At 32.7% G+C, this 27,442-nt stretch overlaps 2 protein-coding genes across 2 annotated transcripts; both read left to right on the forward strand.

Moving 5' to 3' along the window:
- The first annotated feature begins 1,737 nt into the window (after positions 1 to 1,737).
- Positions 1,738 to 6,844, forward strand: LOC142637163 (uncharacterized). Its single transcript, XM_075811442.1, has 3 exons — positions 1,738 to 1,981; positions 2,217 to 2,435; positions 6,397 to 6,844. Exons 1-3 carry the CDS (start codon positions 1,930 to 1,932, stop codon positions 6,513 to 6,515), a joined length of 390 nt encoding a protein of 129 aa, XP_075667557.1. The 5' UTR covers positions 1,738 to 1,929; the 3' UTR covers positions 6,516 to 6,844.
- A 3,104-nt stretch (positions 6,845 to 9,948) lies between these two features.
- LOC142634106 (3-epi-6-deoxocathasterone 23-monooxygenase CYP90D1) lies at positions 9,949 to 16,373 on the forward strand. Its single transcript, XM_075808384.1, has 8 exons — positions 9,949 to 10,404; positions 10,653 to 10,977; positions 11,452 to 11,601; positions 11,868 to 12,113; positions 12,815 to 12,904; positions 12,997 to 13,182; positions 13,622 to 13,743; positions 15,767 to 16,373. Exons 1-8 carry the CDS (start codon positions 10,199 to 10,201, stop codon positions 15,894 to 15,896), a joined length of 1,455 nt encoding a protein of 484 aa, XP_075664499.1. The 5' UTR covers positions 9,949 to 10,198; the 3' UTR covers positions 15,897 to 16,373.
- Positions 16,374 to 27,442: the final 11,069 nt, after the last annotated feature.

Consider the following 27,442-nt stretch of genomic DNA (forward strand, 5'->3'; position numbering starts at 1 on the left):
TATATCCTTCCATTGAATATCAAATTATTAATGGCTTTCCCAATTGTCTGTCTAAGATCATGTCTGCAAAAACTTCATGTAATTCCGTTGAAGCTCTTTATTTCATTGTTGTTAAATACAAGGAAGGTTTTGATATTAGTCGGTGAAAGGTAGTGCCTACTAGTTACTTTCCTGCTTTGCTAATAGAACAGTAGAGGACCCCCTTTTTTTCTCTTTACCATGTAACCACTCAGACTGTTGGTTAAATAGGCCATCGGAAATCTATAAAAGATGACAAGCCAATGTTTTTTGAAATAATTTGAAAAAGGGAAATTATTATGTAAAATGTACTTCGGCAGTACCTAATAATTTTTCATCTGAAAATAGAAAATATCAATAAGTATGAGCTCTCTAGTACATTTTACATAAATGTATTACATTTAAAATTTAAAAAAAAAAAAATCTAGGGGTCACCCACTAGTATAATTTTATATAAAAATTATTTTCTTAAAAAAAGAATATCAAAATTTGGCTAAAAACTTAAAGGCTACAACTTCTATTAAAAAAAATAGCATAGTTACATATTTAAAAAATTTATTTGTTAAATTGTATATTTCAATGTTTTTAAGACGTATGTCGAATTTGGAGTCAATCAGTTGTTATTTATTATTCGATCCATAAATTTATTTTTTATATATAATTTTATATTACAAAAACTTAAAATTTAAAAATTTGACTGATGACTTACTTATTAATATTTAGTTTTCTAGAAATTTTGAAAACATGAAGAAAATAAAAAGAAAATGTTATCCAATAGTGGATTTGTCAAAATTCACATCTAATGAAAAAAAAATATTGAATAAAGTTGTAGCCAAATTTTGTAAAAAATATCTATAAGAGTGAGGATGGATTTTTTTTTTCTTTTTTTAAATCTCCTCTCCCTAGCCCCTTTGTCCTTAGATGAAATGCTTTTATTTCCACGTCTAGATAAGTTTTCAACCAACCCACCAACTAAATAAATCCACGTCTAGAATCAAAGTTCAAAGTTTAACTTATTTGTATTATATTTGGATAATATATTTGTAATTGGGTAATAGATTTTTGTATTAGATTTTTGGATAATATATTTGTATTAGAGAATCAAAGTTCAACTTATTTTAGTTGAACTCTTTTTTATTTTTTGAGAATTAATTGATCTTTATATATTAAGAAGATTTAGAAAATTAGTTATAATTAAAAAAAAGTCAAAAATATCCCTAATATAATTAGATAATAAATATTCTTAAAATATAAAATAAAAATAGTTTAAAATTGTAATTCAGCAAAATTCAAAAAAAAAAAATAAAAAATTACCAGAGCACATTTTCTATTTAAATATATTTCACTCAGTTTTCATATATTTTTTTCCTAAAAACTAATAAACACTATTTCAACAGTTTATTTCTTTTCAAATCTTAAATTTTAATTTTTTAAAAATTTCTTTTTGTATAGTCTAACTAATAGATAAATTCAAATTGAAAAATTATATTAAACTAAAAAATAAAAAAAGAATCTCCCTGCAAGTGCGAAGCAGGTCTGACGAGGCTAGTTTACATTAATATTTTGACACTTAATTTTGATAGAATTAGAATATTAAACTCATCTTTTTAAATTATAAGTTTGTATTGAATAATAGAATTAAACAAAAAGAAATTTTATTTTATTTTGCCGGAAAAAATTAGCCGACTTAATCCCATGTAGTTCGGTTGAGGTATAATTCTACTCGGTCTCGGATTTCCTCAAGAGTTTGGCGGTGTAAGAAAAGTATAAAACCATAGCCAAGGAATGCTTGGACAGCACAGTTAACCCATATTCACAGACCCTTTTTTGAAACACAGTCTGTTTTAACCAAAATCACTCCAAGAAAGAAAGAGCCTTCGCATTGAAAAGAAAGGAAATTTGGAATCAACAATGAGTGAAGGTCCAACTCCAAGACTCTTCAACATGAACAATCCAATAAAGGGTAAGCTCAAAAACTTTGTGTGTGTATATATATATATATATATATTTTGGTGTGTTTTTGCTTTCAGAAAACAATGTTGTTTTTGAGAAACAGAAACATGGGTTTTCTCGAAAACCCACGTTCATAAATGAAATTCTTGTGCTTTTGAGTTTGTTTTTGGTTTTTAGTATCTGGGTATTGGTGTCTGACCCTTGTTTCATTGATTTGTGTTCTTTGCAAACTGCAAAAATTGCAGAACTTCTAAGGCATCAACAGAGAGCCAACTCTTACTTTTCTTCATCAGGAGCATCAGCATGTTTAAATCTCAATGGATATAGGAAAGAATCATTATCAGATCGAACCACATGGAAGGCTCGGACTCCAGCCATGCCACCTCAGTCAACCCAAAAGTTTTTTGCTCGGTATTGCAGTTCTATCTGGTCTATGCTCATTGTTGGCAATCTTGCTCTTTCAGGTCCCATTCTTTCTCTTTATTCCTAGTCAGCTTTGTAATATCATTATTTATGTCTTTTCTTGCTTTTTGTTAGAAGGGGTGGTTTATTAGATACCAAAATTTACCCCATGTGTGAATTTGAATTTTAGGACAAAACTTAGGTAGAATGCCTTATATATGGTACTTTAGAAAGTTCCTTAATTAAATTCAATAATATGATTGCAGTGGCCAATAAGTCACATGGTTAAATTTAATTGTAAAAGGTAACAATGTTCACAGTGGATTAGTGAATGCAATCTTGAAGAAACCGTAGTAAAAAAAAGATTACAGATCTTAATTTGAAAAAACACCTTGAAATTGGCGCCTCCAAATATAGGGTAAAATGTAATTTGCTGAGATAGATATATGAATGCGGCTGTGTATTTGTATACAAGTGGAAACCTTCTCATGTTTTGTATAGTGTGTATGTGTGTGATAATATAGGTTGGTGAATGTAGTTTCTAGATGGCTTTTGCAGTGACATACTGATATATCAATTCTTGAATATAGACTTCCTCACAGAACAAGAAATAAGGTGGGGTAGGGTGGGGTGGGGTGCGGTGAGGCTTCCTCTGGTTCATTTTGGTTTAAGTATATTAAGGTCTTATTCATTTGGCTTCTCCGGGTTTATAAGTGTGGTCAAAACTAATATAAATGGTTTGATACGTATTGGAGACAATGTAATTTTATAACTCTTGGATGCAAAGTCTTGAGGATTGGCCTAACCTTGTCATCTCTCAATCAGTGTCTTATTCAATCAGTGTTAACTGTACATCAATTGAAGGGTTTCGTTGATCCTTTTTATGTTTAGAGAAGTGAAACTAGAGCAGTGTTGATAGAGGGAGAGAGATTCCTTCAAAATCTCCTGCAATTCAATGTTTTCATTATCCCTTTTTTGAGTTTAGCGGAATAAAACCAGGGAACTATGGAGAGAGAGAAAGAGAGAGAGAGAGAGAGAGAGAGGTTCCAAACTAATGAAACTGGATGACTTGTAATAAATCTTGCAATAAACTACTTATCAAAAATAAATAAATCTTGCAATAAACTATAATAACTGGAAAACTTTCAATCTATAGCAATTGGGGTTCCAAACTAATGAAACCGGATGAGTTGAAATAATTCTCTTCTTCTTTATGTTGACTCCTCTAATAGAATGTGAAATAAATAGAGCATTAAAGGATTTTGAAAGGAAAAATTAAGTTAGAACATCTAAAAACCAGATAAAACAAATTTACATATATTGTTGTCAACAAGACAAATGAATTTCATTTCGTAATTAATTGCATCTTTGCAGGTTAAAGAAAAATTGAGGAATGAGTTTGCTTAGTGAAAGGATTTTTAGCTTGTCTTTATCACATTTTTTTCTCCTTTAGGAATGTGTTTATCTGCTAATAATGCATTATGGCTGATATAACTTCAAAGGATTCTTTTGAAGCTTTTGCATGTCTATGTATAAATTTGAAGTGAACTTCATATTATTCCTAAAATTAAATCTAAAGCCTTCTCTTTGATTTAAATGCACAAGTTCCCATGCTTTTCTCCATGCTCTTCTTCATCCAAAAATTATTAATTTTTTTGATGTCTCTAGTTCTGTTGTTCATTCTAATATAATGGGGATCTGGGGTACCATTGAAAAAGGTGTGTTTTGGGAGTGTGAGAAGGCACCCCATTATGGTATAGGGTATAGGCAACTATTGCTGTTTGCATTCCCCCTCCCCCTCCACTACCAAAAGGGGGATAGAATAGCTGAAATAAGAATGAAAGATAGCATAGGAAGAATATCAAAAGGCTTGCTGAATTCATTCAATTCTGTTAACTTCCATATGTAGTTTGTTGAACCTACTTCACCTTTATTTCTTTTTTGAGAAATAATTACAACATGCTGCTAACCCCACAGCTCGAACCTTTTTCCCCCTAAACCCCCAAGCACTTTGTACACGGAGAGGTGCCAATTCACCTACAAGGCCTTTGGCTCACCTTCATTTTGAACTTGCTGTGTATTGGAACCTCTGCTTTACTATACAACAGACTAGGGATCCATATTGTTGATCTATATTTAGTGCTGCCTTTTCTGTGGGCCAGATTAAGCACCATATGCTGAACTAAACAGGTTGTGTTGAGGATACATTAAATGGACTCCCAAAAAGTTGCAATGTATCCCTGTAAGACATAATTAGACTTGTGAATATATAAGATTTGTGCCCTTGCATGCCTACTATTGGACATGTTCCAAACTGGCATGTCTAACTTAGCTAAAGAGGAATGTATCTTCATTTTCTGTGAGGTTGCTCTAATACTTCTTGTATTTTCTCTGTTGCAATAATCTACTAATATGAATGATTACCCCTATAGACTTCCAAACTAAATGTTAGCCATGTCCTGTGGATAAAAATAAATTGAAACTAGGCAAATTGGAAACCTTGAAGCCCCAATTTTACTCCCAATTTTCCCACCCTAGGATGCTGGACATGATATCATCATTTGCAACTTTACATTTTTGTTATTCTCCTTTCAGATAGTTCTTCCTCACTTACCTGCACACTGTTTGAATTTTCCACAATGAGTGTATTCATCTCTCCTTGATATTGATGCTGTTGGTTGTAGTGATGTTGTTATCATGCATGTTTGCTGTGTATTGAAGCAAGTTGAATTATTGAACGTGTAGTTAGTCCACTTTCTATAAAGCAACATTCCTGATGAAGGATGCACATTCCTTCATTTTGCAGTATTGTGGAGTTTGTTGTTGATTAAATTTCTTCTTGTTTTGTTTAAATAATATTAACAGGAATAACTAGAAAATTCTTCACTGCATTAAAAACGCGCTATGGTTGCCTAATAGAGTAATGTTTACAGCCAATGGTCATGTAACAAACGTATATGTCCATCCCTCTAATCGGCGACAAACCATATCATGATTCTTTTCCCTTTAGCATATTTGGTATAGATTATTGTGATAGTGGGAAAAAGGACAAACTTAATCATTACACAAGGTGGGCGAAACATGACACGCAGATTGCAATTCTTGCGTAATCATTTACTAGCCACCTAAAGCTCTACTACTTGATATGTTTAAAATCATATACGAGTAATCTTTGGCTTTATCCGTGTCTATGATGAGCAATATGTGGAAAAGACAAAGTTTGTATCAATTCCTTTTTCTATGCAAAGTATCTTGCATATGAAGTTACGTACTGTAACATCAAGTAGGATGTAGTTCTACCATAAAAAATTATAAAAGAAAAAATCATTACACAAGGTGGGCAGAATGCAATTCTTGCACAATCATTTACTAGCCATCTAAATCTCTAGACTTGAGATGTTTAAAATCATATACGAGTAATTTTTGGCTTTATCTGTGTCTATGACGAGCAATATGTGGAAAAGACACAGTTTGTATAAATTCCTTTTTTCTGTGCATAGTATCTTGAATATGGAGTTACATACTGTAACATCAAGTAGGATATAGTTCTACTCAAAAAAATAAATAAATAAAAGGTAGGATGTAGTCACTCATGTGCCTCATTTATAGTGTTGAGCAAATATCGATTGCTTAATATACTATGTCTAGGATCATCTTTAATATCATGTTTGGTGTCTCAGTGGGGTTTGAGATAGAACAACTGGAGTATAAAAGAAGACTTCAAGGACTGATTTTATTAGATTAACATGGAAGTATAGTGAGCAAATTCTGATAAAGGAAATATATGCCTAACATGTTATTATCATTTTTTTAAATAAGTGCTTAACATGTTATTAATATATGTTATCTGAGATGTGTACATATCTAGTTTCATGGTCAAAGTTGGCCCCCTTCTTCTTTTTGGTAGTTTTATATATAAACAGTTAGTTTAATCTTACTGGAATAACTATATTAAAACCTATGATTTAGATGCCTCACAAAGTTTTCTCTAGGGATCTTAATGTGCTTCGGTGAATTTTTCAGCTTTCGTCTTTTTGACGGCAGAGAAGAAAGATGCAGAAAGAGGAAGAAGTAAGATGCACATTGATTCAACTCAAGTTTCAACTATAGCTGCAATTCCAGAGCTGTTCGGAACTTTCTAGTGGATATTGGAATAGAAAAGGAGGGTCAAACCAAAAGACCTGAAGGAAAGAAGTGCATTACAAAGAGAAAGCTATTCTCAAACGATTTATTTGAGCAAAATCTGTCCCAAGAGTTATTCAACACTTGTTCTCAAATTTAGAGACTAGTACAAACAATGTTTTATTTTCAATCTTAACGGGCATGAAGTAGTTTATTATGTTGAATGTTGATGAATTTTCCAACTGTCTGTCTAGAATGATGGCTGCAAAAAGTTCATCTAATTCAGTCAAAGTTCTTTAGATCATGGAGGATAAGTTTAGCCAGTAAAAGATAGAATAGTTACTTTCCTTGCTCTGCTTATACAATAGTAGAGGAATATTGGACTGATGATTAAATAAGCCATCAGCAGTCTACTAGATAATAATCTACTGTTTTCTGATAAAAGAGCTGAAAATCTGCAGACAGAAAATGATAACAACTAAGAATCATTTATAAGTTCTCTTGCTTCATTATATTTCTGAATGTGCATTTGAAATTAGTTTTTTTTTTTTTTTTCTTATTTACTTATTTGTTGAAAGTGAGCAAAAGGACCCATTCGACTTATGTCAAATGGCCAATCCTCTCCCCATAGACCATAGTACTATTTCCAGAATTTCAATTATTCCACATATAGTTCATGAAACATACCAAGTAGAAAATATGACCTATGTTAAGAACACAGGAAGTTTATTGATTACCTTATGAGTTCTTGTGTTATTTGTTTATGTATCTTCTTATGTCTTTCTGGTTATGAAATTTAGGAAGGTGTAATGTGAACTGTGAAACTTGTAATGTATATCTGCTTGTCTATGGTTCATATCGTTTTCTTTACAACAGAAAGTTTTAATTTCATTTCATGCCCTATCCTATTCAGGAAGTACTAAGTGTGTGCAATGCAACCACCTTGTTTTTTTTTTTGGGGGGGGGAAGGGGGGTAATGTGTGTGCATACAGTCCAACTATACCTCGTGGCCTTTCACATGGGCCTAATGTGAGAGCATGCACAATTTCCAAAAAGGATGTGGACAGTGGACACCCCAAACCTGTATATACTGATAGAGTTTCCAAAACATGCAATCTTCCAACACCAAACCAACTACAACTACCGAGTAGGTTATTTTTCCAACCTCACGTTAAGCTTTTCCTCAAGCTAAATTATCCACAAGTTACTAAACAAATAAAGAACATAAGGTTCCGACCTTTCAAAAAATATATAAATAAGATAAGGTTGAAACTACTCCAAATAGTTACAAACCAATGTGATAATGAATATAATTGGTTTCATTTTAATAATTAATAAATAAATATTTGAATTATTTATCGAAAAATTATTAGGTACTTTCAAAACACGGTGATGTAATACTTTCATATTCATAATTGACTGTGTACCATGAATTTAATTAAAGACATCTACTATAAATGCGAGAAGAGAGGGCACCACGTTATCGTATTCCAGAAATACCTAATAATTACTTTTACTTTTTAATGATTAGTAATATAAAAGTTTGTAAGATTTATGTAATAAAGTTTTTAATATCTCCTAATATCATTTATATATATTTTTTTCAAAATATTCTGCAAGATTCTTAGAGATATAGTGGGATCAATAAAAACAATAGGGCAAGAGAGCCCAACAAATTGCAATGATGATATGTGATTAAAGTTCAAATTCTTAAGTAAGATACTTAATCATAAGTTAGGTAGTTGAACAAAGAGATAAAGCAAAGTTGAGGAATGGAGCTTAGCAATTAAAAACTTATAGGCAATCAATAAATGGGCCATTTTGAGAATTGAATATTGCAGTCAAAGAGAGATCTAGAAAGCTCATAAAATAAGTCAATTAAGCCATCCCCAAAGACAGATGGGATTGATTTTTATTCATGGCTTTTCTTCACAATTGGGCACCGATCTTTGTGCTTACAATTTGAATACACAATATTTTCAAATAACCATTAACTTTCATTAGGAGAGTTTCATATAATTAAGAGTATTTTTTGGTAAAGAGGAGGGGGTACATGTGGCCTCTTAGATATAAAATGGGAAAGAATGTGACATGAGAGGTTGGGAATGAATGTGACATGAGAGGTTAGCCTAGTGTGTGGAGAAGAGAGAGAGAGAGAGAGAGAAAGAGCAAAAGTTTTGAGGGTTGGGGATGATGATGGAGGAATGTGGTTGGATTTATTGAGTCTCACATGAATGCACGAGGCCGCCCAGCTGCCACTGCCAAGGGGGGGACTCCACAACAACAATCATGGACTAGTGGGGTGGGGACTTTCTCTCTCTATTTGTATATATATATTTCCGTAGACTGCATAAACTTATCACAATATCCATGGAAGAATTTTATGAATATTTTGCTCTCCACCTTTTACCTTTAGTACAAATCTTAAAATAATTTGACCCATGCTACCCAAAATAAACCTTTACAAAAATGGATTATTAAAGGTCATATACAAGGTGTCATTTCTAGGATGCTTGTGTAAGAAATTGAATACTGTGGGAGAAATTGAAGATTACTATTAACCTAACTCTTAGGGTCACTAGTTAAGTTAATAAATGCTCAATCATGAGTTGTATTGCATAGTTTTTAAAGAAGAAAATACACTTATTAATGATTTATTGGTTTACATATACAAATCTATTATGGTTATATGTGTTTATTTTTTTGGATATACGTGTAAACACGGTATAGTTTCACTTAATTTTTTTAAAATTTTTTAAAAAATATTATATTATTTAGTAAAGCATTTGTATATACCTAATACTTTGCCCTTAAGACATTCATTAACAAAAGTTATCAATAGTATACATATATGTCCCGTCACGATTGTTCATCAATTGCATAGAGGAGTAAATCGAACTTTAGAGAATTCTTCTAGCCTATGACCAACACTTTTGGAAAACTAGGCCTTCCATGGAATACATGCTTTTGTATTATAAAAAAAGTTCTATGACCCTTCATATTTAAGGACGGTTTCATTTTGTACTCATTTTTCACAACACAACCTTTCACAGCTAGAAATCCAAATAGGTTTAATAATTAATTATCTCTATTTATTATCATCCATTAAATAAATAATATAAATAAAACAAATACAAGTTTATAATTAAATAAAACCTATCATTCAGCCTGGTTAATTTCTAGTAAGATCCTAATAAATGATTTTTAAAAAAAATTTTATTGTTGGTTAATTGTTTAGTCAAAATGATAAGATTGAAAATTACCTCAGTTACAATATTACTGTAATACAGTGAAAATGGAAATTTTTAAGAACGAGTCTTAGATTCTAGTCTTATTGTAAATCAATATAGTAGAGAATGTTAATCTGAAAAAAAAAAAACACCAGCTAAGCAACTTTTTAAACCCCGGTAAATCCAGCACCAAGACAAAAGCCTCTTCTTACGTTGAAAAACAACTCAAAGCAAAAATTCTTGCTATGCTTTCCCCAATACAAATATTCCCTGTGGCTGTGTTAGACATTAACTTAGCTCCAGAGTCCAAATATTATTCTCTCTCTCTCTTCCCCACGCGTGCGTGTACGCATGCACAAAAATGTTTAGACTTAGCTGTGGTGGTCACCATGATTGAGCATATTTAAGCCAAACCATAGAGAGAGATACAGAGAGAGTGTGTGTCTGTGCATGCAGGTAAAAATTATAGCATAATGGACAATATGTGGGTTGTGTTAGTGACAACAATTTTCTTGACCACCATAATTCTCTACAAAAACAGGTTTAGACTCAGATCAAAACACAGAAGTCCGCTTCCTTTAGGCACTCTTGGATTGCCTTTTATTGGGGAAACCATTGAGTTTGTATCTTGTGCTTACTCTGACCGTCCTGAGAGCTTCATGGACAAACGTCGCAGCATGTAAGTATATATATGATTATTAGTACTAATAAGCAATACCCAGATCATATTTTTCTATCGCGCTGTGTATATATTCTTATTAACATTCAGCTAATCTATATATTTGCTTTAGTATAATTACCATATGTATGTTTTGTTATATATACTTTGTTACTCTTCTCCTTTTACTGATATGTTTTGCTTTGGCTTGAAAATTAAATGGTGAAGATATGAAGACGTGTATAACAAATATTTTTGTGGTTTTGTAGGTATGGCAAGGTGTTCAAGTCACACATATTTGGAAGCCCCACAATTGTTTCAACTGATGCTGAAGTGAGTAAATTTATTCTTCAAAGTGATGCAAAGGCTTTTGTGCCATCTTACCCCAAATCTCTCACAGAGTTGATGGGGAAGTCTTCTATTTTGGTCATCAATGGGAGTTTACAAAAGAGAATCCATGGACTCATAGGAGCCTTCTTCAAGTCCCCACATCTCAAGGCTCAAATCACTAGGGACATGCAGAAGTATGTTCAAGAATCAATGGCAAATTGGAAAGATGACCATCCCATATATATGCAAGATGAAACTAAAAATGTTAGCTCTCTCTCTCTCTCTCTCATATTTATGAGGTCTAGGAGCTAAGTTCTTATCTTTTAAGTTTGAATCTATCTTCTGCTTCCTCTAAGGTTAAGGTGTCTCCTTGAAAAGAGTTCTAGTAAATACTATAGATACAACAAATTATGCCATTTCTTGCTCTTAAATCTATATGTGGCTTCTTTTACTGTGTTTAAGATGTTTTATGAGAAAGTAAGAGCCCCAATAGGCACATGATTGACTTACACTCTCTCTCTCTCTCTCTCTCTTGTGAAAGGAATCATTCATGTTTGAGTAATCTCTCTGGCTTCTACTTAAGTTTGAAGATGATTTGGCTATAAAGTAGAACCCAGTTGTCTATGGGGTTCGTAATAATTTTGCATGAATCATATTGTCTGGAAAATTAGATTCATAATTATTATTTTATCTAGTACTTTATAAAAGTAACTAAGATCTACCCCTTTTTGTCTCCAGATTGCCTTTCAAGTGCTAGTTAAGGCATTGATTAGTTTGGATCCCGGTGAAGAAATGGAGTTTCTTAAGAAACAGTTCCAAGAATTTATCTCTGGCCTCATGTCTTTGCCCGTAAACATACCCGGGACCAGACTATACAGATCACTACAGGCAAGTCATTAATTTATTTATAAAGTAATGATAAAGATGCAACATTTTTCATAATTTTTTTACAATTGTTAACATAACCTGTTACGATTAATTAGAAAAATACTATTTCTACTTAAATCTACTACTGACATCATTTTTATTAAACATAAAAAATAATAATACAACAACAGTGAAAAAAAAAAAGTTGTGTATAGACTTATTGTGTGTGTATATATATAATTTTTTTTTTCTCCTAATACTAGTGATTACTTGGATTTCAATTTCAGGCAAAGAAGAAAATGGTTAAGTTAGTACAAAATGTAATCCTAGCCAGAAAACATAGTGGCTTCTCTAATGTTCCAAAAGATGTGGTAGATGTCTTACTCAATGATTCAAGTGAACAATTAACAGAGGATTTAATAGCAGATAATATGATTGACATGATGATACCCGGAGAGGATTCAGTGCCAGTTCTCATGACTCTTGCAATAAAATACCTCTCAGATTGCCCCACCGCTCTACAACAATTAACGGTATGAAGATTTTGTGTTTTTATTGGAGTTGTAACCAAAGCCATACATGTTACAATTAATCATGGTATACTATCAAGACCATTAGCATCTTATACATGTTACAATCATGGCTTACATATAGTGTCAAGATCATTATCATCTTAGCTTGATCTCAACCTAGTCCTACTCGTATAATTGGCCGGTGTCACCTCAGTTGCATGTACATGCATCCTATTTGGCTAGCAGGTCCAATTTTCTTAGACTAACTTTTTTGTAAGTTTGTGACATGCAATTCCAATTTTTTGACCACTTTTAGTCATGTCTAGGAGTGTTTCCTTTCCCACTAATTTTGTCAAAGATCTACTAGTAGATCGAATTGATACTCAGAGAATTTGTAGCTACTAGGGTTTGTCCACACTTTATTGGTTGTAATGTTAATTTCCACAAAAAAAATAGTCTCCAATCACTAATTGGAAAATAGTTTCTCATTTTTTTGAGGGGACGTATAGAGATTTTATTCAACTCTAGACCATGTAATTTGGTTGGGAAAATTATGATAGGATTATTAGATGACATATTGCACGTGTGGTGGCATACCACAGACATCATGTAATTGTAGGAGCCATTACTTATTAGTACCATTGTTTTATACTATTCATAAAAAAAGTACCATTGTTTTATATATAATTTATTTTTGTAATCAAAATCTTGATAAAACTCAGGAGGAAAACTTGAAGCTGAAAGAACTCAAAGCTCAGCTTGGACAACCTTTGTCTTGGAGTGATTACTTATCATTGTCATTTACACAAAGTGTAAGTTATATTAAACTGGATAAAGACTCAAGAAAAACTAACACAACCCATTAATTATGAAATAAATAATGTGTGTTTCTTTTTACCTAAAGGTAATTACAGAAACTCTAAGGATGGGAAACATTATAATTGGAGTGATGCGTAAAGCCATGAGAGACATAGAGATAAAAGGGTATTTGATACCAAAGGGATGGTGTGTTTTTGCATATTTTAGATCGGTTCATCTTGATGCGAATCACTATGACTGGCCCTACAAGTTCAATCCATGGAGGTGGCAAGTAAGTAGAACCCATCTTTTTGGTGTAACTTTTAGCTTCCCATGTCATTTGTAATTCTCTTTATCTTAGTAAACAATATGTCCATAGATACAACTTCTCTCACAATTTTTTTTTTCTATGACGGTTGAGGTGACAAATTGCTAATAGAAGACAATAAAGTATTATCAGCAATGAATCAATATGAAAATCATTAATAGTCTGTTTGGATTGAGGAGGAGGTAAGAGGAGTAAAGGGAAGTAGAGTAGAGTTGATAAGAAATTAGCCTATTTTTTATTAACTTTACTCTACTCCCTTCCGTTCCTCCCTCTTCTCCTCTCAATTCAAACAGGTCATAACTTGTCAACTCAACAGTAACGAAATATACTACCAAATAATCTAACATTTTCAATTACTGTTTTAGTAACAAATAGTGGTTTGTGCCTTTGGGGTCCCTCACAGGACAAAGACATGAGCAGTAGTAACTTCACTCCTTTTGGAGGTGGGCAAAGGCTATGTCCTGGGCTTGATTTAGCCAGGCTGGAAGCTTCTATCTTCCTACACCACTTTGTTACTCAATTCAGGTAATGAGAATCACTCATATGATCTCTCTCTCTCTCTCTCTCTCTCTCTCTCTCTCTCTCTTGTTTATCACTTTTACCAATATTTAAAGGCATGCAAATTGAAATAGGCTAGCTTTATTTTCTTTGTTTTCAATCAATCACTAGTGAACTTTTTAACATTACACACGTGTGATCAAGTAACATACATGATGAAAAAGCTAATGACTAATAATGCATGGTCCCAATTGAAGCTTTCCACAGTTAACACGTAGTTAAACTCAATCGTGTACTACATAGAAACTTAAAGGAAAGTGACATCTATTTCAGTATAAAGTTCTTTGATTCTTGAAGCAGAAAATAATCTTTATGCTTTATGGGAGAAATTAACGGAAGTCTTTTCTCTAGGTTGTCATGCAAAAACACTAACATTTCTTCTATACACTTTTTTGCATTGGAGAAAAGACATAAACATAGCAAAAAACATCAAACATTCTGTCATTGTTGGCTCTCTAGGTTTGTAGTTCAGGCATCATTTTCATACTTTATTCACAAACCATCCTTTGGATAATCCATGTGAGACCAGTTAAAAATTTAAGATTAGATTCCACAAATATTTCCAAGTGGGGCATATAAAACCATGTCCGTTTGTGTTGCTTTGTCTTTTATCTTAGGGGACCGAGAACAAGATCATAAGGAAAGAAAGCAAACTTGTAGCCATTTTTGGCTCTCAAGAGATGTTGTATCTTGTATTCTTTTCGACTTTTAATATGACCAAACATGAAAAATTCTTAAGTACTCTTGAAATATAGTAAAATGGTGTTTTCTCCTCTTACAGTTATAGTGAATTTCACAATAAATTTAATGAATGGACTCCACTATAAATATAAAAAAAAAAAAAAAACATCATTCTCTATATTTCAAAAATACCTAAGAATTACTTATAAGATATTTGTAATTAGTCCATAGCCCAAACCAATTACTATATTTCAGAATTGTGATGGAAAAAATGATGCTATCCCTGAACCAAACTCAAATGTTTAGGAGTACTAGCACACATGTGACTTACCAATTGTTTAATTTTGGACCATTGAATTCGAGGATTACCTCTTTCTCAAGCTATTGGCATATCTAAAAAGTTTTTTTTGACTAGTCAAGTGCATCGAAAACATCATTCTCGAATAGCTCGTACTTTATGTCTTCATCTAGCGGTGATAATTTAAACCTCGTAGCAGGCACCAAACAATAATTATATAGCTTAAGCAATGGTGCTGTGGTCAATATAGATTTTCTCTTTCTTTATTTTTTGGCTAATCATGGTCAATGTGACTTAGTATAACACAGAATATCCGGACTAATTAAGTAATTAGTCAAAAACACAATGAACAATGTTATATTGCTTTGCAAGGACATACCAAATCTCACAGGATAAATTAATCAAAAACTCGCAAATCAAGGTTATATATGGTTTCATTTGGCTAAAAGCTTTGCTTTGCTAGCTAGGACATACCAAATCTGATATTGGTCTAATCCATTGACTAATGACTGCCTTTGTTTTAAACAAAGTATCGATTTTACATAACCAATGATTATTTAATACCCCATAGGGATTATATTGCTTCATACAATAATGTCTTAATCATCAAATAATGCCATAGCCAATTTAAATTTATTAGGGTTAGACTGACAAAGAGTGCACTAGAGAATTAGGATTTGCTAGAGTGGCATTACGTATTATAGGATTGCTGATGTTCTCTTTACCATGAAAAAAAAGAAAGGGAATGCAAACTTTTGATCTTATTATAGTTTCTGATTTAACTATTCTTATCTTTCATCTGATTATACAACTTATTAAGATTATAAGTTATAATTAGAATAACATTACGTTTTGATTTTGATGTACCTACCAATCGACCCACCATATTTATTATGCATTAATTGCTATGTAAAAAAAATGGTGGATTTATTGAATACATAATGTATACTAATTCAATATTTTATAAGAATTTTGAATATTGTTTTTTAATGTTTTATCTTTTCCATACAGCTGGAGAGCTGAGGAAGACACAATTGTTAACTTTCCCACTGTAAGAATGAAGAGGAGGATGCCAATTTGGGTCAAAAGGAGAGGGGCAAAGGAGAATTTAGTGATGTTATCATCACAATTAAAGTCATAATTTTGCCACAACTTATTTACATAACGAGTTATAAGCGATGGATTTATAAACTTACCACTTTTACTCCATCACTTATTACTTAACACGTATAAATTGTGACAAAAATTATAACTTCAACTGCGGGGTAAACATTTTTTAGGAAAATATGAAGTAACTTTCTTAGAATAATACAAACAAGCAAGCACACATGAAAAAGACAAAGCAATTAAAAGGAAAAGGACGTGGCAGTAGTGCACACGTGTGGGGGCATCACAATCAGCTGACACATTTGTCCTCTTTCATAATCAAGATTGCATATATCGACAAAAGTAGTACAAAGTTTTGTAGGACCCAATTGATCACTGATTCTTTTCTTTAATTAATTAACCTGCTGTCTTTTTCAATTTTAGCAAGAAGGAGCTACTTCACCAAGAAATTTTTGATGTTACCTTGAACTTGAATATGTATAAATTGAAATAAAACTTACCAAGGGACCAACTTTTGGCTTTTTTTTTTTTTTTTTTTTTCTTTTTCTTTTTCTTTCGATTCCTGCATGGAGCTTTTGATAAGGTATAGTGGGCATGGATAATGATTTGTGTTCATGGGTCCCAATAGCCGATTGTAATTTTTAGAACAGCTAGTGGGGTACTCTAATTAAATTAGCAATCCAAAACTTCGATTAGATGGTCCTCCTAAAAAGAAGTCTATTGAATTTGTCGGTGAAACTTCATAAATGGGGCAAATAAATATAGAACCATTTATTGACTCATTGACCCTCTATTCTTTTTTTTTTTTTTTTCATGAACTTTGTTCGTAACTCAGTCCAAAATTAAATCATAAACATTGACCCTCCATTTTAGGTAGAATGGTGCAATAAGACTCATAAATAGTACTAAAAAGTGCAGTAAAACTTTGGGTAGCTCTTATAAGCTAGACTAGGCCGGTTTCCATCTTAATTTTGCCTTCTTTAATTTTGCGGGCTTTGGATAGAGATTGAATTTGGCCCAGTTCTTTTGTTTCTCTCTTTCTTCGAGTTGAGCAATAAAGTACTTATTCAGCAAAAAAAAAAAAAAGTGCAGTAGGACTTATGAATAGTAACAAAAATAAGTTAAATAGTAAAATAAATTGGCAAAATTAATCATGTCTAACAAACACTTAGTTTTATTTATTTTGCAAATGGGTTGAGTTCAAATCCAAGTTTAGACTTGACATTAAACAAGTCATTACCAAACTTAATAATATGTTTATGAACAAGGTTCAAATCCCTCCTCCCTGTTTATAGTTATTGACTCGGTTTATTTATAGTCCTTGATGGTTTATCAATATAGCATAAAAGTCATAAGCGTATAATTATTAATCCAATTTAGAAGTCATTTTCACCTTGATATCTCATTGCTAATGAAGTATTAATCTTTGAGCTAATCATGCTTCATCTCAAGTGTTTCTAACTTCTAGTCATTACTAAAAAGCATTTTGTCCATTCAATTTCAAAAGATAAAATCATTTTGAATTGAAACTTTACTTATCATAAAAAAAAAAAACTGTCAATTTCAACCAAGAAATGAATATACGGTGGCAAACCTATAATGTTAGCAATAGAGATCGCACTTACATAGACATGCATATAAATCAACTCATTGCTATTATTGTTATGATCATCACCATCAATATTCATTACCCTCACCAATCTTTATGTTAACAAAGTCATCTTTAACCAATAACCATGGATCTCATGTCTTCTTGGTAATATTGTCATCCTTATTAACATTAACATTAACATCCCTACAATAAACATTTGGCTCATCTTCCCAAAAGGACAATGTAAGTTACTTCAAAGGTATTTGCACTGTAAATGGTATCTGTCCCATTCACCTGAGAGATCTTTAAATAGAATCAATCCATTAGGGAGTTCAGATTTAGTGGAAATAGGAGAAGCTATCCCTATCATGCATTATCATCATTTTATAATGAGTCCGTTTAACAAACGTCCTTAGGACGTTTGCTAATGTACTATTTAAAGAAGTATTTCTTAAACCAATACCCATCCGTTAACTTTTTACTTTCATAATATGTTAATTACATAGATATCAACATGCTCCTCAAGAGTAAAATAAAATGCAATTATTGGTGTTAAAAATAAATTAAATATATGTCTGATAGTGAGATATATTGGTTGTAAAATTCTTAGTTGTGGAAACACAGTTTAGCTTGTCTACTCATTCTTCAACCAATGCAATAAAGTCCAAGTCTTCGAGACCTCTCTCTATCATGGCTTCCAACATTGATGATCTTGATTTTCACGAATCCTACCTAATTGCATTACTTTGTTGATAATATGTGCGTCTTTCATACTCTCACTAACTTTCTTTTGGTCAGTATTGCGCACTTATAATAATTAAATAGATTAATAGTCACTCAAAACAAGCTTAAAATTTGTCTATGGATTGGCTAAAGTTTTACCAAAGTACCAAACTTTTTGCCTTAGATTTGTTTTCTTGGTTTACATCAAGATAAGGAAAAGAAAAAAAGAGCTTTTATTGTTGAAGTTTTGTCTACCAAAACATAATGTTATTGGCGAATGAATCTATGAGATTAGGCACACAACAAGCACAACTTGTCTGCCTTAATTTCTGCTATTGTGGATTTGCTACATCAAATTAAAGCAGCCTATTCTTTTTATTTCCTTTTTTTTTCAGCAATTATTTGACCAATCCATTGACGATTTCAGATCTTTGTCCAAATACAATATTATATAATATATACAAAACAAAGGATACCTTGTGCAATTGCCCCATTCTCAATCCCAAAACTAAAAGGAAGGAACAAATGATTAGAAGAAAAAATATCTCTGCAGATAGTGTTAAGAGATGAGGGATTTAAATGCTAGGCATCTCCGTTAAGCTAAACTCAAGACACTTGGTTCTATGAATAAATATTTAGAAGCAACTCAAACACACCAATTTAAGAACAAAGTTTGGCAATAAACTTGACCATTCAATATCTTTTTATCAAATGTAAATTTTGATAAATCTATCATTGAATTACATTTTCTTCTTGTATCCTCCATGTTTGCAAAATTTCTAGAAGATCAAAGATCAATACCTATCTCATCAATCAAATATTTAAATTTCAAGTATTTTTAGTCTACAATTATGCATACATAATAAGTTTATGAATTTAATAGTAAATAACATCTGATTAGCATAAAATTTGACATGTATGTTTAAAACATACCATTTAATAGTTAGATTTTCAAAATACATAGCATATTAATTTTTTTAGTAGAAACCGTAGCCTAAGCTACAATCAAGTTTGTATCCACGTTGTCCTTCTAATCAAGTTTGTAGCCACTTTGTCCTTCTAATTAGACAAAATCATAAATCATTTTCTTAAGTTTTTTTTTTTCCTAAAAGGTAAATACACCTTCATTATGTAGATATTAAAAATAAAATTGAAAGATTAAAGCATAATATACAACCTCTTTGCTTAAGTAAATTTGGATTTTATTATTTAATGTTTGAAATTTTTATTTTAGTTCCTATCATTTACTATCATTTTTAATGGGTGTCCTGTCAATCCTTATTAATGACATGGTTGTCCAATGTTAACTAAATTCAAAACAGCATAATTTAAAAATAAATTTACATCATTTTAACCACACCAAGATTTCTTTTCATTTTTTGGCTTTTTTGGGGAAAGAAATTGTAAGTTATACCTCCCTCTCCCAAATGTTTCGTGAAAATGAAACTCCTAAGATTTGTATAAATGTAATAGTAAAGTCCATGCCCTCTCAAAATATTATTTTATTAATGGAATATTTCTTACACTGCAAAAAAAAAAAAAAAGTCTTATAGCCGCATTTTTAAAACTCGGCTATAGCTCCTGAAAACGTGGATATAGGACAATTTGGCCTATAGCCGCATTTTTTTAAGCCGCGTTTTTAATCATCGCCGAAAACCCGTAACTATATGCTTGGGTCTATAGCTGCGTTTTTTACAAATGCGGCTATAGGCCAGGACCAATGGCTACGTTTCTAAAAACCCGGCTATAGAACATACTTTAGCCACATTTATAAAACGCAGCTATAGGGGACAGCTACAGCCATATCTTACAAACGCAGCTATAACCCTTTTGTTTTTTTTTTTTAATTTGGCTATAAAAAAGCAGCTATAGTTGTTTTTTATTTTTTATTTTCTTGGCCAGATGGCAAATGCATTGAACTATAAGAATTTTAACACTACTCTGTTTCTACTAACTGCATAATATGAATTTCAAATACTAAAAACACTAGAAATTGCATACTATACCATGGTTTTGAGAACCAGCCAGGATCAACCAATTAGGCCAATTCAACTATGAAGTGGGACTATGCCAATCAAAAATGAGAAAAACTGGTAGTTCATCTACTAAAACCAGTTCCAAATCCAGAATTTATATGTTAGAATGATGATAGTTGAGAGACCAAAATGATAGTGTCCCCATGGTAAGAGATTATAAAAGGTCCGCACCCCCCCCCCCTCCCCAACAAAAAAAAAATAAGCTACTGTTTAAAGTAAAAATGGTTGTTCAAAGTTTAACATCGTGTAGATAATAAAATGCTTAAAAGTCCCATATAAATGGGAAAATAATCTATAAGGGCAGCAACTATAGCATTAGATAGTAGATACTGACAACACCTTTGATAATATCAATTGTTTACCTTTTCTAAAAGAAAAAAAAAAAAAGAAAAGAAAAAAGAATAACAATTAAAAAAGGAAAAGAAGATATTAAAGAGAGAGAAAGAGTACCTATAGACACGAAACAAGCAAAACAAATTAATACTTTAACCAAATGCTCAAATCAAATCAAAGGCAAGAAAATGCATTATTACTAATCCAAGCATTTCTAACATCAGAATTTCAACCATATGATTAATCAGTATTTTGAAGGTTACACAAAATACGAAACAATGTTCCCATCAACAGATACCACTATAGAGCAAAATCAACTAGAATATTTCCCAAAAGCAATTTCATAGTTTAGAGTATGACATTATTACCTCATCAAGCGAATTCTCAAATTGAAGATTTATACTTTCAGCAAGTGCACACATGACAGGCACCCGTATACATGTTGCAGTCACTTTAACATTCATGTCATTCTGAAAAAAAAAAAAAAGATGATGATAAATCCTTTTGTGTAAGACCAACAGACTTGTTCTCCCATCCACCAAAGGTATTTCAATGAAGTCTCAATACTTACTCATATTTTCCTTGTATCTTTAACTAATTTCATTTCCTCTTCATTGTACCCATTTTCCAAAACAAGTGCATTGTGTGAGAACAAATTAAAAGCATATTGCAAGGAGAGATGGTTTTAAGAGATGGTTCTTTAGCAAGATGGAATCTAACGTAATATCCACCAACAAATAGACATACATGTTGCTTGAAGATTTGACAAGTTGGTGGTTTACCGTCCAAGACCTTATAAACAAAAGTGAGCAAAATATTATCTAAAATCTCCCCAAAACCTATAAAATAAAGTACCCCCAAAATCTCAAAAAATGATTGAAATACCCCTGAAAACTAAAAATTACAAAAATACACCCTAAACCTGAAAAATTACCAAAATACCCCCTAAATTTAAAAAGTGACCGGAATACCCTGAAACCTAAAAAAAATTACTAAAGTACCCCCTCGAAACCTAAAAATGACCAAAATACCCCCTAAACCTAAAAAAAAAATGACCGAAATACCTCCAAAACCTAAAAAATGATCGATAAAAACCCCTAAAACCTAAATTATGACCAAAATACCCCTAAACATGTAAGATGTCCAAAGTAGAGGTTTGGGGTATTGTGGATGTGTCGAGGATATCTTCGACAAATTAAAGGTTCTAAGAGTATTTCAGTCATTTTATAAGTTTTAAGGGAATTTCGGTAATTTTTTAGGTTTCGGGGTTATTTTGATCAGTTTTTAGATTCTAAGAGTATTTCAATCATTTTTTAGGTTATGAGGGAATTTCTGTCAGCTTTTAGGTTTTAGGGCTATTTCAATCATTTTTAGATATTTTGGTTATTTTGGTAAATTTCTAAGTTTCAGAAGTATTTTGGTAATTCTTAGGTTTTGGGATATATTGGTCATTTATTAGGTTTTGGGGGTATTTTGGTAATTTTTTAGGTTTCAAGGGTATTTTGGTCATTTTTTGAGTTTTAGGGGTATTTTTGTAATTTTTAGGTTTTATGGATATTTTGGTCATTTTTTGGGTTTCTGGGGTATTTTGGTCATTTTTTGGGTTTTGGAGGTATTTTGATAATTTTTAGGGTTTGGGAGTATTTTGATCATTTTCAAATTTTAGGGGTATTTTGGTCTTTTTTTTAGGTTTCAGGGGTATTTTGGTTTTTTTTTTTTTTTGGATTTTTGGCATATGTTGGTAACTTTTAGGTTTTTGGGTATTTTTGTCATTTTTTAGGTTTCATGGGTATTTTGGTCATTTTATAGAAATATAGATTTTATGTTGGTAATCTATAGCCTCATTTTAAAAACGCGCCTATAGACTTAACCTATAGCCACATTTTAAAAACGCAGCTATAGGTTAGCTATAGCCTCGTTTAAAAACGCGGCTATAGGTCCTTTAAAAAAAATATTATTTGGCTGGACCTATAACCACATTTATGAATGCGGCTATAGGTCCTCGTTTAAAAAAAAAATTATTTGGCTGGACCTATAGCCACGTTTATGAACACGGCTATAGGTTCTCCTTAAAAATTAAAAAAAAAAAAAAAAATTATTTGGTTGGACCTATAATCGCGTTTATGAGCGCAGCTATAGGTCCTTAAAAAAAATTTATTTGGCTGGACCTATAGCCACGTTTTAAAAATGTGGCTAAAACCACTTATAAACGTAGCTATGACCCTCTTTTTTTGTAGTGTTATTACCTAATCTATGGATAAAGTGGCCCTTCAAATATACTCCCTTAAGTATGTTTAAATTAATATAAATCTTTTTTTTTAAAGGAAATATTCTATTAATAAAAGGTAAATTATTATATTTATACAAACCTCAAGGGAGGTTGGTGTAATTTTTCCAAAAAGTTTTGTTCTTTCTTTTTGAATGGTTTGTTTTTTTACTAGCATTTTTATATTTTTCCATTTTTCTCTTTGGTTGCCATCACCGATATCTTCTCCAACCACAATCACCAATCCCTTATACAAATTAAACCCATAGCCACCTAGACAAAGATTTTTTCTATTTTGGTTTGGAGGAATCTTTTCTAACTCATTATTTGACAATTTATAAAATCATCCTCATGTATTACATAAAAAAGTTACATAACTCATGAAATAGGTCGTGTAACTAAAAATACACGTGGATGGTTTTAACAATTGCTATATAGTAGATTGGAAGAATTTTTCTCCAAACTAATTTGAAAGTAAACTTTTTCCTTGACACAATGAACCACCATTGGGCACCACTATTGATTAACCCATCTCATACCCAATTTTTAGGTTCATACCAAATTTATCTACACCTCCAAACTTTCTCACTTCTCCCAAGAAAACAAAAGAGAGAAAAATCAAATAAAAAAATGAGAGGAAAAAAAAAAGCCAGTAGATCCTAGAGTTCACTTCCAACCTTTCTCACTTACTCAGTTTAATGTTAATGATACAACATAGGTAGCAAAAAATCATTCCCAAAACTTGGGTTGTGTTGTCCATGTACTCAACAACATTGTCTCCCTCTCCCGTCTCCACCAATGATCAATCCCATGTCCACCCAACCTATAACTCATTAAAACTTCCTTATTGCATTTGTTTTGTAATGCTCCTATATATTTCGTTTCATTTCGTTACAAAAGATAGCTATGTAGGCAAATTGAAACCTTTGCCTTAATAAGTTTAAAATAATTTTCAACTCAATACCTTTGAAAGGTCATAGTTTTATGCTTGCTTATGTATTTGAGATTTTATTTCTTAATTTACATAAAATTTTGAGATATATGAAGAAAAAAAATACTAAAAATAAGATCTACAAGACTACAAGGAAATATGGAGAGAAATGTTAAAAATTTGAAAGGTAATAATTTGCCACTCATTTTATATTTTTAAAATGTTTTTATTCTACGTGACTATTTTGAGGTCTATGTGACGGTAGATGGTGAAAGGAGTAAGCTCACGTATTTATTTTCTTTCTAAAAAAAAAAACAAACAAACAAACAAAACGTAAGCTCATGTTTTTGGAGAAATTACCAAATAAAGCAAGATGAAAAGAAAAACGTAAAAATTAATAACTTTATTTTTTTGAAAAATAAGACTTCAATTTTAATTAAACAAGGCTATTGAAATTAGCCTGAACAACATGAGAGATGTCTAGTGGTACATCTTCCATTCAGACAGTTAAATTGGGTGTGGTAGCAGCCCGCCTAGCAAAAACATGGGCTACAGCGTTACCTTGGCGGTGAACATGTGCAAAACTAACATGTGAAAAACTAGTAGCTAAAAGCTTTAATCCTAAATCAAATGCCCATGCAAAGCCAAAGAGGGTTCTAGATTAGTGAGGTCTTTGAAGATAATGAGTCTCCCTCTATGATAGCTTGAGTGATACCAATTTCCAAGGAGAACTCGGTTGCTCTTCTTGTTGCCAAAGCTTCAACTTTAGCAACAGTGGCTAGGAGGGGTATTTGCTGTGATAGTGAAGCCATAGCTGCTCCTTCTGAGTTGTGGATGACAACACCAATCCTAGCTTTGCCTTGTTCTACGAAGATTGCACCATCATAATTAACCTTGAGACTATTCATATCTGAAGGCCTCCATCTAGTATGCTTCCTGTGTTGCAGCTTTGGAATGGCTAGATGAAGGAGTTGGAATTCAGCTCTTCGGGATTTTGAGACCTGTAGTAGCTGGTTCAAAGGGCATGCCACTTCATTGAAATGTATTTGGTTTTAGCAGTTCCATATAGCCCATCTCGTGAAAGCTATTAAGGAAGGATCCTTGTCTTCCTCCAAAGCATGCTTGAAAATTTTTAAGGTTGAGCTCCCTTGCACTGCTAGTAGCCATTGCCACTGTGGATCCACTACCCAAACTCCCTGCACACCAGAACAGAAAAATAAGGCATGTGAACCATCTTTTATATGCACCTTACATTTCTCACATAGTGCATCCGCAACAATTCTTCGTTTACACAAGTTGGCCTTTGTTGGTAGTGCTTCCATGCAAGCGCGCCAAACAAAATTCTTAATTTTATTGGGGACCTCCAAACTCCATAATTTCTTCCAGCAATCCGAGAACTGAGATGAGACTTGGCTTATAAGCTGGTTTGTAGAGTTTTCTTCATATAGGAACTTGTAACCTAATTTCATAGAGTACTGCTCAGTAGGAGTAAAGGGCCACATTGAGGGGATGAACTCAAAGGAATACTTTTGATAGCTATTGCCTCTACCACCCCAAAACAATGGTCAATCACTTCTTCTCTCCACCTTCTGGTCGATTGGTTGATCAGGACCACCGCTGATGAAAGTTCTTGCCCATACAGCACAGGGGAAGTAATCTTTGGTTGATTCTTTATTGGTAACCAGTTGTCTCCCCAGATTTTAATTTGCTTCCCATCCACCACTCTCCACAAGGTCCCTTCAAATTACCTCCCTCCCTTTAAGGATACTCTTCCAAGTATATAAAGTTGAGGCCGAATCTTTTGCATATAAGATAGTCCTATAGGGGAAAAACCTTATCTTGAAAACTTGAAAAAATAGAGAGTGGTCATCATGAAGAAGTCTCCATGAGAGTTTTTCTAGCATTGCCTCATTGAACAAGGTGAGATCCTTAAACCTCATTCCTCCTTGATCTTTGTGATTGCACATCTCATCCCATCTAACCCAATGAACTTTCCTCTATCCCCATTTTGCCCCCGCACCAAAATTTCCCAATAAGTTTTTCAATCTCATGACACAAAGTAATAGGAATTTTGAAACAACTTATGGCATACATAGGTATGGCCTGGATAACCAATTTTATGAGGACTTCTCTTCCCACTTGTGATAATAGCTTCCCTTCCCATCGTTGCAGCCTCTTCCATATTCGTTGTTTCAATTGATCAAAACTTGCCCTCTTATTTCTCCCTATCAACATTGGTAAACCTACGTATTCTTCATATTGCTTCAATTCACTCACTCCAAGCTTCGCCATAATCTGAGTTTGCATCTCCATAGGTGTGGATTTGCTAAAAAAGAGAGTCGTTTTTTCTTTGTTCAATTTCTGGCCTAATTCATGTTCATAGGTTGAGAGGATCTCAAGAAACTTTTGGCAATCATTTGTACTAGCCCTGCAAAATAGAAGACTATCATCTGCAAAGAATAAATGTGTTAGCTTTGTACCATTTCGACATATGAATACTCCTTTTATGTCTCCACTACTAGCTGCTAACTGAATGAGTTTATGAAGGCCCTATAAGCACAAGAGGAAGAGGTATGGGGATAGAGGGTCCCCTTGGTGGATACCTTTAGTGGGCGTAATAATTCCTTGGGGCTCACCATTCACAAGCAGAGAGTAAGTCACAGTTGTAATGCACTCCATAACAAGAGCAACCCACTTTTCATTGAAACCCACTTGAAGCATAACATCTTTTAAGAAAGACCATTTGACCCCGTCATAAGCTTTGCTCATATCGAGCTTAAGTGCCATAAAACTTGAATTTCTAGAATTATGATTTTTCATATAATGTAGAGTCTCTAAAGCAACCAAAATATTGTCTGTTATCAAGCGACCTTTCAAGAAAGCACTTTAATCATCGGATATAATGAGAGGTAGCACTCTCTTTAATCTATTTGCTAGCACTTTTGAAAAAATCTTGTAAAGTACATTACAAAGACTAATGGGGCGAAACTCAGTTACCCTCTTCGAATTTTTTACTTTGGGGATTAAGGTTACAAAAGTATGATTTAAAGTTGAGGGCAAAGAACCCGAATTTAAATATGCCAAGACAGTATTAGTAATATCACCTCTTATCAGGTTCCAAAATTTTTGATAGAACAATGGTGGCATCCCATCCAATCTCGGCGCCTTAAGCGGTGCCATTTGTTTCAAAACAACCTCTACTTCCCACGCCTGAAAGTCCTTGGTGAGTATAGAGTTCCTACTTTTAGTCACCACCTGCGGATTGGAACTCCAAGCATTTGGTAGGCTTTCAACGCTGGTTGAAGTGAATAGCTCCTGGTAATAATCCATAAAAATCCCAACAACCTATTCCTGTTGAGTACATCATTCATTTGATCGGTTTCTAATCCCAGTAATAGAGTTTCGTCGCTTCCTTTTAGTGGCACGGCAATGGAAAAATTGTGTATTTCTATCGCTATCCTTGATATATAATGTTCATGACCATTGCCCCCACATACGCTCTTCTTTATCCATGAGAGAATTTATCTCTTTTTGGACTGCCGCCAACTGATTTGTACTTCCTTCCTATAGAGTTAATTTTCAACCTATGCCAATTCTTTCCTTTTCTTTTCCAGCTCTCTTTTTACATTACTAAAACAATTCTGGCTCCATTGTGTCAATTCCTTCCTACAAGATTCAATCTTCCTCAACACCCTTGTAT

This window comes from Castanea sativa, chromosome 5, assembly GCF_040712315.1.
Source record: "Castanea sativa cultivar Marrone di Chiusa Pesio chromosome 5, ASM4071231v1".
In the NCBI taxonomy this organism is placed as follows: domain Eukaryota; kingdom Viridiplantae; phylum Streptophyta; class Magnoliopsida; order Fagales; family Fagaceae; genus Castanea; species Castanea sativa.

Bases quoted from the DNA above. Each gene is read 5' to 3' on its own strand.
- LOC142637163 (XM_075811442.1), top strand. From the start codon at position 1,930: ATGAGTGAAGGTCCAACTCCAAGACTCTTCAACATGAACAATCCAATA. The intron at 1,982-2,216 runs GTAAGCTCAAAA...CAAAAATTGCAG, and splicing joins CATGAACAATCCAATAAAGG to AACTTCTAAGGCATCAACAG. The intron at 2,436-6,396 runs GTCCCATTCTTT...TGAATTTTTCAG, and splicing joins TGGCAATCTTGCTCTTTCAG to CTTTCGTCTTTTTGACGGCA.
- LOC142634106 (XM_075808384.1), top strand. From the start codon at position 10,199: ATGGACAATATGTGGGTTGTGTTAGTGACAACAATTTTCTTGACCACC. The intron at 12,114-12,814 runs GTATGAAGATTT...GATAAAACTCAG, and splicing joins CCGCTCTACAACAATTAACG to GAGGAAAACTTGAAGCTGAA. The intron at 12,905-12,996 runs GTAAGTTATATT...TTTTACCTAAAG, and splicing joins CATTGTCATTTACACAAAGT to GTAATTACAGAAACTCTAAG.